The sequence below is a fragment of the Pseudonaja textilis genome, chromosome 1, assembly GCF_049901715.1.
Source record: "Pseudonaja textilis isolate UNSWEBS1 chromosome 1, rPseTex1.2, whole genome shotgun sequence".
In the NCBI taxonomy this organism is placed as follows: Eukaryota; Metazoa; Chordata; class Lepidosauria; order Squamata; family Elapidae; genus Pseudonaja; species Pseudonaja textilis.
This window is the reverse complement of record NC_141990.1, coordinates 46,453,684-46,467,568: the sequence shown is the minus strand read 5'-3', so window position 1 is coordinate 46,467,568 and position 13,885 is coordinate 46,453,684. Positions and strand designations below refer to the sequence as shown.

General features: G+C 38.6%; 2 protein-coding genes across 3 annotated transcripts in view; both read left to right on the top strand.

Annotated features, from left to right (window-relative positions):
* The first annotated feature begins 56 nt into the window (after positions 1 to 56).
* NSL1 (NSL1 component of MIS12 kinetochore complex) overlaps positions 57 to 13,885 on the top strand; it is a 45,362-nt gene continuing 31,533 nt past the window's right edge. Inside the window, exon 1 of the mRNA XM_087933204.1 lies at positions 57 to 302. Coding sequence (XP_087789330.1) covers positions 57 to 302 — 246 coding nt within the window. The remainder of the gene's footprint in view (positions 303 to 13,885) is intronic.
* Positions 173 to 13,460, top strand: SPATA45 (spermatogenesis associated 45). Of its 2 annotated transcripts, none has more exons than XM_087933230.1 (3): positions 173 to 302; positions 7,558 to 7,831; positions 13,309 to 13,450. In XM_087933230.1, the coding sequence occupies exons 2-3, from the start codon at positions 7,594 to 7,596 to the stop codon at positions 13,326 to 13,328; spliced, it is 258 nt and encodes an 85-aa protein (XP_087789356.1). In that variant the 5' UTR covers positions 173 to 302; positions 7,558 to 7,593; the 3' UTR covers positions 13,329 to 13,450. The 2 variants fall into 2 exon arrangements, with proteins under 2 accessions (XP_087789356.1, XP_087789365.1); XM_087933239.1 differs by having other exon boundaries at positions 247 to 366; positions 13,309 to 13,460.

Sequence of the window (13,885 nt, the reverse complement as noted above, 5' to 3'; positions counted from 1 at the left end):
GCGCACTTAGTCTCCTCTTCGATCGGGAGACGTTCCAAAGGAGAGCTTCTAAGCCAATGAGGGGACGGAGAGGTATTTGCGCTATCGCGGCTCCGCCAATCCTGGCGAAACGAGGCCGGGCTGGGTCCTGCGCCAAAAGGACTCCCACGTTGCCCGGCTTCGATTGGGGAACCGGGGGTTGTAGTGCGTCTCTTTCGCCGAGACTTCCCCTCCGGCCACGTGGAAAGGATTGGCGTGGCAGCTGGTCCACCTTTCACAGATTGCTGCATCATGCGTCTAATCTCTCAGACACAACTCGTGCGGTATCGGGGGGAGGGGAGCGGCAGGAGTAGCTGTAGGGGCGCTCATTCGTAGCATCTTTCCCAGGTTTCGACGGCGGGTTGATTTTTTTTTTAAAGGTTCCTAAACGTTTGAGAGGCACGTATGTCACCATATACGATATGGAGAGCCAGTCAATTTCAGAAGTCGTCACATGATAGTATATGTTTCTGGAAAATTAAGAAGAGGGTAGTTGGGTTGTAGGAAAAGACTGATGGAAACACACCCGGTTTTCTCTTAGACCTCGGCTTCTCTTGCCTTACGGAAAAGCAGCCGTTTCTTACCGCCACCTTCCCCGATTTGTCCTAGAAAAATTCTTGGATTACAGTTTCTTGCAATTTAAACCAGCTCAAGGTATAACAGACACGGGGGAGGGGGAAGGGGGGGAATCTCCAATTTGTGGAGTTAGCACGCTACAAAAGAGCATCTGAAAGATATTAAGTTGGCTGGATGCTTCAGGTTAAGAATCATTTTTAGGGGCCGATGAACAGTTTTGCAGTCTTCGTTAGAGATAATGTGCTAGGAAGGAATTGGCCGTGAATGGGTTCTTGCTCCTCTGGGCTTGGTTGCTTTCTGCAGATGTTTCATTACCTGGCTAGGTAACATCATTGCTAAGGAGTGGAGTTCACTGACTGAGCTCAGAGAGCACCAAGGACTCCACAGTCTCTTCTGTCAGTGTTTATATGTAGCCCAGGGATGGGATGCTACCGGTTCTGCCTGGCTCTATAGAACCAGTAGCTCTGAAGAGCAGCAGACACTGAACCTAATTCTGTGTTTGCTGCTGTTTGGCTGACCCACCACACTCTTACCTGTCTTTTATTTCTTGCTTTTTCAACCTCAGCTGGTTCGTGTGGCACAGCTGAGGTTGAAAAAGCAGGAAAAAAGTGGCTTTTCAAATGCTGTGCACCCACCCGCAGCTACTTTCAGCTGTCCGAGTGGCACAGCTTAAGTGTTTTTACATGCGCATGTGCACACAAAATACAGTCACCGAACCGGTACTAACACCAGTTAAATCCCACCCCTAATGTAGCCCCTTTCCCTGCCAGTCTTAAATAATATAATTTTATTTCCTTTGATTATTATCTGGTGCTGTTTCCTGCTTTTTTATAGTTGGCTCTTGAAGGACATTGGGTTCAGGCTTGCATATTTTTTAAAATATTAAAAGAACCCAATTAAATTTCAAAATAGCTTTTTATCCTGATGACCTGATATGCAAACTACTATCACTTCTGGGCAAATTCTCCAAAACTACAATTTTTGCAGTCCTCGGGATTTTGTTCCAGAGTACAAAATCAGGGGAAATCAGCAATTTCAGCATTTTTGATGGGGTTTTTTACTTGTTTTTTTCTTCTTTAAAAAACTTTAAACAGTTCTGTATGATTTTTTTAATAGTACAGAACTGGGATTCTGTGGATTTCTACAGTTATGGAAGATATGTATTTTTGCTGTGAGTCGTACATATTGGCTATCAATTAACCCGATGCAAATTTCTTATCTATTGGAAGAGACCACCACTAATGTATGGAAACATTTTTACTGGATGTTAAAGAATTGCAACTATGGTACTTAAGGCATTTTTGCACTGTCACATTAAAGTACTAACCATCTTGAGATGGTAGAAAACTATAAAAGTTCTAGTCTGATTTGCTGATCCCAAAGCTATAGGGAACTCCATTTTGTTTTCTTACCAGATGCTGTGTATGTTCTGCATACAACAAAGTCAAACTTTACTGGTTAAATTCCTTGGCTATATTGGCTTAAATATCACCACAGGAATAATATTCACTACTAAGAACAGAGGTGCAATAATGTGCAAGTTTTGACTGATGCTGACTCATCTCTTCTGTGTTTACCCTGTTGGTCAAAATAAGACTTGTACAAAGATGGAGCAGAAGTGATAAAAATAAAGCAGGAAAGTTGCCTATCCCAAAACTCAACAGTTCCCCTTCCCTGTTGTTGGGAGTATTGTGGGACCTGCAAGATAAGAGGGAAAGCTTTGCTGGTAGCTCCCCCAGCCTAACCAAAAGCTGTTTGGTTGACTGTAGGGACGTAAGGGCTATAGCCACCTCTGGCTGTTGTGTTAGTTCACAGTATCTGGAGCAAAGCAACTATGGTGATAGAGAACTGGGCTTAGGACTTGTGAAACAACCAATAGGAGTGGATTGATCCCCTTTCCTGCAGCTCAGTTGAGAGTGATCTGCTATGAGTTTCTGCCAGTTTTGCTTTTGGGTGGGACACTTATTTAAAACCAGAACAGAACAGAACAACTGGAAAGTTTTTTTCAGCCATGAGCTAAGAATGAGTTAAAGGCAATATCATGGGACCTGGTTCAACAAAGAGATTGCCAAGGCATATTCATTTCTTGGCTAGTTGCAAATGATCTCCCTGATTTTTTTAAATTTCATTTGTCTGCTGAAGTTTCTTGTCTTTGTGCCTTGTGATAACATAGGTCCTTTGCTTTATTGTGCAACATATAATTCAACTTACCAACAATTGATTAAAATAGATGTCTGTGTACTGGTTTTGCCACAATTTGAATTGCTGGTTGCCAAGCATTTCTGGAACCTTCTAAGATTCTTAGTTAAGAGTGACCGTTTCTCAACAGCTATTAAAACTTGGGAACTTAATTTCAGCGAAAAATGCAGTTCTGCAAAGCATAGGTACGTGTCAGTGAGCATGTGGATTAGAAAGATCAAGGAATCAATGTTTATTTGGATTTCAAAAGGCTAATGAAGCCTCTCCTCAAAGATTTCTACGCAAACTTCCTCTTTTGTTAAACAAAAATCTGAAAGTTAAAAAAAAGTTATTTCAATGGATAGAACTATACAAATAGTGGAAGCCAACTCAGCCAATGCATAATAATTAGTGGCTTGAGCTCCAGTAATCCAGACTAATAAAAAGTTCTTCAGCAGTTTTAACACTTTAAATAATGCAAATAAATGGTTAAACAATTAAATGCAGTGCTACCAAGTATATAATGGACATTATAGATTTAAAAAGACAGATTCATATAATGAAGGATGGGGCTATTAATGGCTATTTGTCTTGGTGCTAGTATGAGTTGCTAGGCGAAACACCAGTAATTATAGTGCTTCTGACAATTGAAGTTATCAGTAGTTTTAATCACTGTGATGGTGTTTCCCATAAAACCATAAGCAACAATGGTATATGATAATGAACTTGAGAGACCAGGAGGAAGAGCCCCCAACAATAATTCGTTAACAAAACTTGAGTCCGAAGGAGGAGGGGTGATGAAAACGTTCCTAGTTTTCTGGAGAATGAAAGGGAAGAGGTACTTCAAGATTTGCAAAATTGATGTTAGCCTTGCTAGGTATCCAAACTAAGCACAACCAGGTGTACTAGTTACACCTTTATTGTGAAGTTAAAAGAATCTGGCGAATCTGAAAATACTTCCATCCCTAATGGAGTCTTAGTGACATCTAGCATGTCTGGGCAGAAGCCATGTGTTTCAAAGTTCTCTGTGCTTTTGAAAAATAATAGCCTACAGTATAGTTCTAAAGATGGCAACCTCAGATGCCAAAGAGGAGCTTAAAAATTCTACAAATCTTTTAAAACTATTAAACTAAAATGGTGTGTCACAACTTCTGAGGTTGAAGATGAGGGGTTTGCACCCATTGTATTAGAAATGCCTCTCTGAATTTTATATTATACTCAATTACATTTTAAGTTAATGTTCTATCATTCCCCTATAATCTTTCAGTATGTTGGCATAAGAAAGAATATTAAACAGCTTTTATTATAATTTGGTTATGTGGGAAGTTACAGTGGTGTGAATTACCTTTTTGTAAGAGGGGAAAATCATGTTTATTACTTGACCAGGAAAAAGGTCAAGATCTGCATTTTCAAGCAAGAGTCTTATAATCTTCATAATCTCATGTGTCAATATCTCTAGAAAAAAAAACAGTGGTCTATATAATATATACTCCAGATCAGATTACTCTATTTTTTCAATAATTTTCAAAGAAAAAGTTAAAGAAAGAAAGAAAAAGCATCTGTGTAAATATGACAAGACAGGAAAGAGGTAGTTTACATCTTTCAGAATATTTTCTAGACAGGATACATGCCCCGTAAATTACTAACATTCTCTAAAAAGAAACTTTTAGAACATTACAGGATTTATCACTCTCAGATAATAACCCTAAACTCTGGAGAGATTTTACAAGTAGCTAGAAATACCAACTGGAACATGAACTTTTTGGCTAATATTCTTCAGAGCTACCATTGTACTTACTATTCCTAGCATTGTAAATCTGTCTAATGAACAGGGCATGTAAATAAGAATCTACTATGTAGGAAAAACTGAACACAAAAGGAAGGAAAAAAAATCTTAACATGGGAAATCACTTCAGACTATCCAGAAGGAAGGAGAGATTTGAAGGGCCATCAGGATACTCACATGAAGGAAATAGAATCACAGAATGGGGCAAGGGATGAAAGAGTGATATATGGATTTTAAAACTATGCAAATGAACTATATGATTCATTCTACCTTAAAGAATTCCAAAGAGCCCTTACTGACTACATGTACATGGAATTGGAAAAAGTGCTCAAAAATAAATAGGGCAGAGGAAATACAGACCAATTCTGATCAAATGAATTGGCTGGCCAGAGAATTTCAAAAGCTGAATTAAGAGGACTACTGCAGCATCTTTGATGGAATGGGGTTTTGCATTGTCCTATCCAGCAATATTTTTATGGCAGCCTTCTCCAGAGCCAAACTTCTACTATTCAGTTGGATCTTCTAGATCTTGGGAATTAGAACTACTGATCTTGTTTCTATTTATATCTAATTTGTTTTTATTGGTCTTTGAAGAAAGTTTGGGGTTTCATTTGTTTTTTGTACACCATGTAAAATCACATTCCTGAGATAGGTGGCCATATATATTTGATAAACCAGTACCTGTCCAGCTGGAACACTTGAATATCTTCCCTGCAAGAAAGACTTTGGGACATCTTCACTTAGAAAACAGGCACTGAGGTGGAAAGTTCTTGAGAGGAATAAAGCCACACATAAAATGAACAGAGAATTTTGTTCCTCCCTCACAAAATGATGGTAGATCATCCAATGAAGCTGACTAGGGAGAGATTCAAAACAGTCTTTAAAAGAGTGCTTTTTTCCCAAAATGAATTGAGGAAATAATTAGCAGCCTGGTAGTCTGTTACATTGGATGGCTTTAACAGCAAATTGATTAATTTCTGTACATGGAGAACAGATCTAACAAAGGCTGTTGGGTTTGAAAAATCCAAGACCAGTTGGAGGTGATGGTGGTGGGAGATGATTATATCTCTTACCACTTCAGAGGCATCTGGTTTATTATTATGAAAAATAGTGCAGGACTAATATCAACTTTGGCCTCATCCAGCAGGGCCATTGTTGTACAGGTGAAACTCGAAAAATTAGAATATCGTGCAAAAGTTAATTTATTTCAGTAATGCAACCTAAAAGGTGAACCTAATATATGAGATAGACTCATTACATGCAAAGCAAGATAGTTTAAGCCCTGATGTGTCATAATTAAGATGATTATGGCTTACAGCTCATGAAAACCCCAAATCCACAATCTCAGAAAATTAGAATATTGTGAAAAGGTTCAACATTCTAGGCTCAAAGTGTCCCACTCTAATCAGATAATTAAGCCAAACACCTGCAAAGGGTTCCTGAGTGTTTAAATGGTCCCTCAGTCTGGTTCAGTAGGAATCACAATCATGGGAAAGACTGCTGACCTGACAGTTGTGCAGAAAACCATCATTGACACCCTCCATAAGGAGGGAAAGCCTCAAAATTGGTAATTGCAAATGAAGTTGGATGTTCCCAAAGTGCTGTATCAAAGCACATTAATAGAAAGTTATGTGGAAGGGAAAAGTATGGGGAAAAAAAGGTGTACAAGCAGCAGGGATGACCGCAGCCTGGAGAGGATTGTCAGGAAAAGGCCATTCAAAAGTGTTGGGGACTTTCACAAGGAATGGACTGAGGCTGGAGTCAGTGCATCAAGAGCCACCACACACACAGACGGATCCTGGACATGGGCTTCAAATGTTGTATTCCTCTTGTGAAGCCGCTCCTGAACAATGTCAGAAGCATCTTACCTGGGCTAAAGAAAAACAGAACTGGTCTTTTACTCAGTAGTCCAAAGTCCTCTTTTCTGATGAGAGCAACTTTTGCATCTCATTTGGAAACCAAGGACCCAGAGTGTGGAGGAAGAATGGAGAGACACACACTGCAAGATGTTTGAAGTCCAGTGTGCAGTTTCTACAGTCTGTTGATTTGGGGAGCCATGCCATCTGCTGGTGTTGGTCCACTGTGCTTCATTAAGTCTAGGTTCAACGCAGCCCTCTACCAGGAGATTTTGGAGCACTTCATGCTTCCTTCCGCAGACGAGCTGTATGGGGATGCTGAGTTCATTTTCTAGCAGGACTTGGCACCTGCCCACACTGCCCAAAGCACCAAAACCTGGCTCAATGACCGTGGGATTACTGTGCTTGATTGGCCAGCAAACTCGCCTGACCTGAACCCCATAGAGAATCTATGGGGCATTGCCAAGAGAAAGATGAGAGACATGAGACCGAACAATGCAGAAGAGCTGAAGGCCACTATTGAAGCATCCTGGTCTTTCATAACACCTCAGCAGTGCCACAGGCTGATAGCTTCCATGCCACGCCACATTGAGGCAGTAATTGCTACAAAAGGGGCCCAAACCAAGTACTGAGTACATATGCATGCTTATACTTTTCAGAGGTCCGATATTGTTCTATGTACAATCTTTGTTTTATTGATTGCATGTAATATTTTAATTTTCTGAGTGTGGATTTGGGGTTTTCATGAGTTGTAAGCCATAATCATCACAATTATGACAAATCACAGCTTGAACTATCTTGCTTTGCATGTAATGAGTCTATCTCATATATTAGTTTGACCCTTTAAGTTGTATTTCTGAAATAAATTAACTTTTGCGCAATATTCTAATTTTTTGAGTTTTACCTGTACACTAGCTGTTTTTAGGAATGGATTCCAGGACGATTAGTGCATGAATTATCCACATTTGAAAAGAATATTTTTCTCTTGAGATCAGATGCATCATCTTTTCTAGCAAGTGTATATCAGATTTCATCTCTGTTAAGGCCAGGCAAATCAGTTTTGCCTGTTTTCAGTAATAAAAAGTATTAAGCAAGTGAGGTCTGAGTATTTTGTATTATATGCATTGTTATTTTAAAACACAGGAATTTGTCTTACGGTAACAACTACATTTCACTATCATGGCTGAAGATGTGAAAAAGCGCTTGCTTGAATATAATAAGATGAGGGAATCGAGATGTTTGCTAGAAGGAAAGAGTGAAATGTATTGGCTCAGGCCCCAGAAAAAACATTATCCTCAAAGTAATCGGGCTTCACTAGAGAACTACAAAGAAGAAAAACAGGAGTATGACAGCGGCAGGACATCCTGGATAAAAATAACTCCTCCTAATAAAGAAAAACGGCATTTTCCTGAAAAAAGTAAGTTTGCACATATTGCACTTCAAATAAATATTGAACTTCACACATCTGTGATTTCTTCTTTAAATTAAGAGGAGGAATTCAGTTGTAGTGGGTCCATTACCCTATTGCTGCAAACTAAAATTTTATTGGTCCAGATATTTTGGTGTACTGGGTGTGTGTGTACACTATATATGTATATGATTGCATCACTTCTGCTTTTGTTGTTAAGCAAATCATGGGTCATTAACATTAAGTAAGATATTACATGACCACAACTTGGAATTTTACTGCTGTTTTCTCTATTTACTCTGTCCCGAAGGTGCTTTTTTTTTTTTTTTTCAAGAGGCAACTGACTCTCTGGTTTTTTCTTTGAAGACATTTCACTTCTCATCCAAGAAGCTGCTTCAGAAACTTTTTGAATGAGAAGTGTTGTAGAGCGGCGGAGGAACGAGGCTGAACCAGCGTGAAACGTTAAAGGCTTTATTGCAATGAATAAAGGGTTGCCGCGTCTGCCTTCTAACTAGGCAGGCTAGCTGGCGGCAACGGGGCTGGCACTGCTCGACAGCCGCCTTTTATAGCCGGCTGTCAAACGGTGCCAGCCAATGGGAGCGGCTGGTGCTCCCGCTCAACAGCGGACCTGGTTGGGGACTCCAACCAGTCCCAAAGACATAACAAGAAGTAAAATATCTTCAAAGAAAAAAACAGAAAGTCCAGTTGCCTCTTGGGAAAAAAAGCACCTTTGAGAGAACCATGATTTGGATGACTGGGAATCTCCATAGACATTTACTCTGCTTGTTTGGAAGCTGGTTATGAAGCACACAGATGTCACTTATGTAACCATGGGGACATTGTGATGGCCATAAATGTGAGGATTGGTTGAAGAACCCTTTTTCCAAATGTAACTTTGAACTGTTGCTAAGCAAGGATTACCTATATGTACAGTATATACAATTAAACCCAGGTATATGGTAAGTATCTAGAGAGGCAGCTGTCTGAAAAGCATTTTCTGAACGTCACATACTTTCCCTGAAAGGCTAACCTCTGTAGGTGTAGACATCCTTTTCCTTCCAAAAACAATCAGAAAGCATTTTAAATTATGTAATGGTGAGAATACCGGGAGATTAAAGATGACATTAAACCTAATGCTGTTCTGTAAATAAATTCCAAATTGGCTGCATGATTAAAAGCTTCCTTCCTAAATGCTTGTAGCATACATTGTTTCTATTGTTTCTCTGGTTGAAAGGAGACAATAAGGACAAATTATGTTCTCCAGCTATTTCCTTGGAGTCCTTGCAACAAAAATGGTTTTGTTAAAATGGTCAATAAACAATTCTCCTAGCATTCTTGACTATTTACCTGCATTGGCCCAACAAATGTGTCTGAAAACATGTTCTCTGGGTAGAAAACTATATATTATTTAATAAATAAATTTGAATATAGAAATATATGATACATAGAGGTCTCCCTATATCAGTGTCATCTTAATAGTATCTGACAGGCACCCTTCTTTATCATGCTGCTGGTTACCTCCTAAGGTCCACATGATCCCAATCCCTCATCTTTCAAGAATGCCTTAAAACTCTGGCACCTCCTCTAAGTGGCCATTTCTGGACAGATAATCAAAATGGCTTCCTCACCACATCACAGGCCCGGAAAATTATGTTTAACTAGCTACTGTAAATTATAAGCCATATGTGATTGCTGGTGCTGTAGTTCTTGTTTCTTTGATATTACTATTGCTTCTATAACTTTATTTGTCTTGTAACTATTCAGGCCAGATTAAATAAATTTATTTCCTAATTATATCCCCATAGTAACAAACCTTTGGGTGTGGTTGGGATTGGAGAGAATGATTGATCCAGAATTATTCAGAGGGGACTATGGTTGAATTGGGACTTGAACCTGGTTTCTCTAAACATTATATTACACTGATTTTCACACATTATAACAAAAGAGCCAAATTAGTTTTTTAAGGGTCAATATTATTCTGCCAACGCATTAGTCAAAATCATTTCTGTTGCTTTTAGCATGTGCTCCAAAATACTGGGGGAACCATGGTCTCTTCTTTCATTATTTATTTATTTAATAAATATATAAATGAATATATTATTAATGTAAATCTATTGGCAGCCCAGTTCCAGTGGTTGCTCAATATGAATTAATGTATCTTGTGATGAAGCGAACAGGCATTCCATTTTACTGAGAATTCTTTGGTCTTAATCACCAACTTTTTTGTAAAACAAATATTGATGTTGAATATATAATAGAAGAATAAACTACTATGTTATTCCTATTCAATTTATTTCAAAACACTATGTAGGGACCCAGTACTTCTTTTCCTAGCCATAATTTTATCTCACTTGGCTCATAATTACATTTTATTTTTATGATCAGAGGAAATGCTGCTTGAAATAGCTTTTCACTTTAAACTGTTCACAGGTGATTTTATAGCCTTGCAATGATTTTTACTATTTGGTTATTTTCAGAGAAAGACATTGAAAAAATATGAACAACATCCATTACATTTTATCTCTTTGAGAAAGCATAGGATTTCTTTAAAAAAAAAAGACTTGAGTTTTTACCTGAAATAAATATTAGAGTAAAATATGGGAACTTATTACCCTCTTTTCAGATCAGCATCCTGTGAGCCAAGAAATCCATTTAGTTTGTTGGCTTGATTTAACCTTATCATCTGAGCATTCAGAAGCCTACCTATTTTCAGGAATACCTGTTCAAAACTATTTCAATAAAATATAGAAGCCTGGAAAATGTACAAATAAAATGGCCAAGAATCCTCAGTAAAGGTTGTCCTCTAGTTAGGCTTTGCTCTTTTATCTGAAGGGTTGTTCAACACAATGTAATGAAAGTGCTGGAGTAGGACCTTGGGAATCCAAGATCACATCTCCTGGCAGTCAGAAGTTCATTAGATGACCTTTAGACAGCCACTCCTTCTAAGAGCTTATCGTAGAGGAAATGGAGAAGAATATGCTTACACATTCTGCCTATGCTTTTAAAACTGTAATAGCTAGTTTAGTGGTTAAGGCATCAGTCTAGAAACTGGGAGACTGTGACTTCCAATCCCACCATGGGCATGAAGCCAACTGGGTAACCTATGGCCAGTCAATTTCTCTCAGTGCTAGGAAGGAGGCAATGACAAACCTCTTCTGAAAAATCTTGCCAAGAAGACTTCAAGGATTTGTCCAGGCAGTCTCCGAGAATTGGACATGATAGAACAGAAGGGAAAAAACTAAAGAAAAAATGGGGTAAAAATCAAAAGCATTATTATTAAGGTTGGTTGCACATAGCCAGGTATTTAGATTTGACATTTTTATCCATCTATCAAGTCCTTCCCAAGGAACTATGATAAGCAGATGTGTTGTTTGATGTTGTGACCCACCAAGTGGCCAGTGGAACTGGTGGCAGACTCGGACAGTGAGGAGGTTGGGGAGAAACATGAGCCAGTCCTGGAGTCTGGGGAAAGCTCTGACAAGTGCTCTGCATCAGAGGCAGAGATGGGGCCAGGGCCGTCCAATAGTTATCAGCTGCCTTTGGAATCAGAGATCAGTGGGGCAGAAGAACACCTGGAGTATGTTCCCGATGTGCACATGTGCAGAGCTGCCAGAAGGGAACAAGGAAGAAGGGTCAACTTAGGAGTAAAGGCACAGGTGGATGGTGAATGGCCCCTCCCATAGGAAACAAAAAGGAGCAAAACAGGAGTGGTGTTTGCAGGAGACAATTAGTTCATTTAATTAGGGTGAAAATTTGTTCATGATTTCTTGTCAAGTATTTCCTGGTACAGCATTGTGTTTGGAAGCTATTGGCCTGGCAACTCTCCAAGCCTGATAAGCTCTGTGGTTGTAAATCACTTTTGAAAGACTGTTTGCCTGGACTTTGCTGGATGTGAATGATAGGAATTTACATTAGCCTAATAAAAAGGGGTTTTGTCAGAACAAGGAGTCTGCTTCATGATTTTGGTGAAGACTAGGTTAGAATATTTGATGGTATTAAAGATATTGTTCCAAGATATAAGCTATTTCAAAGAACTTGCCTTTTGCAATTTTGTTAATGCCAATGGTGTTCAAGTGGTACTCTAGATCAGTGGTCCCTAACCTTTTTTGTACCAGGGACCAGTTTCACACAGAAACACTTTTTCAAGGACCAGGTAGGGGCGTGAAGGTTCCAATAACAGTAAATAAATAAGCGATGAACCCGTAACGTACCCTTTCCCAAAAAACTCTCCAGTGAACTCTGTTTCTGGCTCATTTTGCAAGGGCTAGCTTGCCTTGCTGATGCAGGATAAATACGTGCCAAAGAGTCAAGCGCAGAAGTTAGGCGAGGGCGGAAGTGGTTGTCTTTCAAAATAAGACACCTGGAAGCAAAAACATATTTTTATATATATTTTAATCACGATTATTCATTCTTTGTGGCCCGGTACAAAATGATCCACAGACCGGTACCGGTCCGCGGCCCGGTGGTTGGGGACCCCTGCTCTAGATGTTTTGGGATTGTACCCACGATGCCTATTACAATTGGTATTACTTTTGCTTTCTTTTGCCACCATCACTGTATTTTGTGATTTTCTCCAGTTCTTTATTTTGCTGTCTCCAGGCACTGCCACCTCCACTATCCAAACTTTGTCTTTCTTATCAACAATTAAATCTTGAGGAATTATGTGGCAGATGTTTGCCTATTTGAATTCCAAAGTCTCAAATCATGTTAGCATCATCTTCTATTCCTTTGTCTAGTTTTGGTCCCACTTCCTACTGGAAGGCAAATGGTATTTCTTGCAGATATTCCAATCATAATTATTGGAACTGTGCATTGCCACTGTTTGTATTTTTTTCAAAAGACAGCAAGAAAAGAGAGCAATGGAACTTCCATCCACAGTTAAGCAGCACCCAGATAAGCTGTGTTGACTATATGAAATGTCTTTTAGAATATTTATATTTAAAGATATCAAATGATCTGCCTCTATGTATTCTTCTGAGAGTGGTGGCTGTATATATTTGGTAAATGATGTCTCTGTGTATCAAAAAAGGATTGATAATATTTGTAACTTGGTTGGAATGAAGGGTCCTTGATGCTCTCTGAGCTGGGTGATTTCTTGCAGATATTTCAAAGTAATCTAGCACTGATGATGTTACCTAGTTTAAGTAATGAAGTCTGCAATAAAACAACTCAGTTCAGAGAGCACCAAGGATCTTCGATGTCTCTGTGTGTACTCTAACGTGTGTGTGTGTATAAATACTTCATTGCCTAAGAGTAATTAATAAGACATTGTCCCATTAATACCACATCACTCCCTGGCAGAGTGAATTGGATTATTCTGATAAGAAACGGACATCATAGATGGTTTCAGAAGTCTTGTATAACTCGTGTTTATACACATTTCAACTACCATGACAAGCTGTAAGATTTTTGCATTGTTAACTAATGGCAAGAAAACATTTATATAGCCAGATGATTCTGTTTTTCACTTTGTGTTTATCTTTCAGACAATGCAATTTTTGGATGAGAAATCTTATTAGAAGCAGTTTCTCTGCTGGAGTACTGAAGTTGTATGCGTTTTGCCTAACTGAAAAAGCAGCTGTATTGTGTATGTACGCATGTACACATACATACAGAAATATTAGTTCTTGAGAACAAACTTAGCTACACAATTATGATTAATTTTTAAAATGGATTTGCATGGATTATACAAAATAAAACATAGTATGAAGAAATAAATGTTCATTTCAGTATTTTTTCAATATTCCTCATAATATCATATAAGGCTGGTCAGTATCATTATATAATGCTGGTTTTTCCCAAGTTACTGGAACATACAGAAAAAATTGGAGTCACAGATTAGTTCTCAGTTTAATGTATTATTATGTTACACTATCAAAGCTTATTCACATGGTAAAATTTCCAAAGTTTCCTTAAAGGTTGTCCGCACTAATTGCTACCATGCCTGAAGAGAATAATTTTTGACAGCTGAACTTTTTTTAAAAAATAAGTCTGGCTATAGTTACATCATTTTTTCCATTCACATTTAAAATAAAATAAAAGAAGCTGAGTGGTATCATTTTT

What these genes read in the sequence shown, in the direction of transcription:
- SPATA45 (XM_087933239.1), top strand. Translation starts at nt 7,594, where the DNA reads ATGGCTGAAGATGTGAAAAAGCGCTTGCTTGAATATAATAAGATGAGG. An exon ending in ACGGCATTTTCCTGAAAAAA is followed by an intron (nt 7,832 to 13,308) that starts GTAAGTTTGCAC and finishes TTTATCTTTCAG; the next exon opens with ACAATGCAATTTTTGGATGA.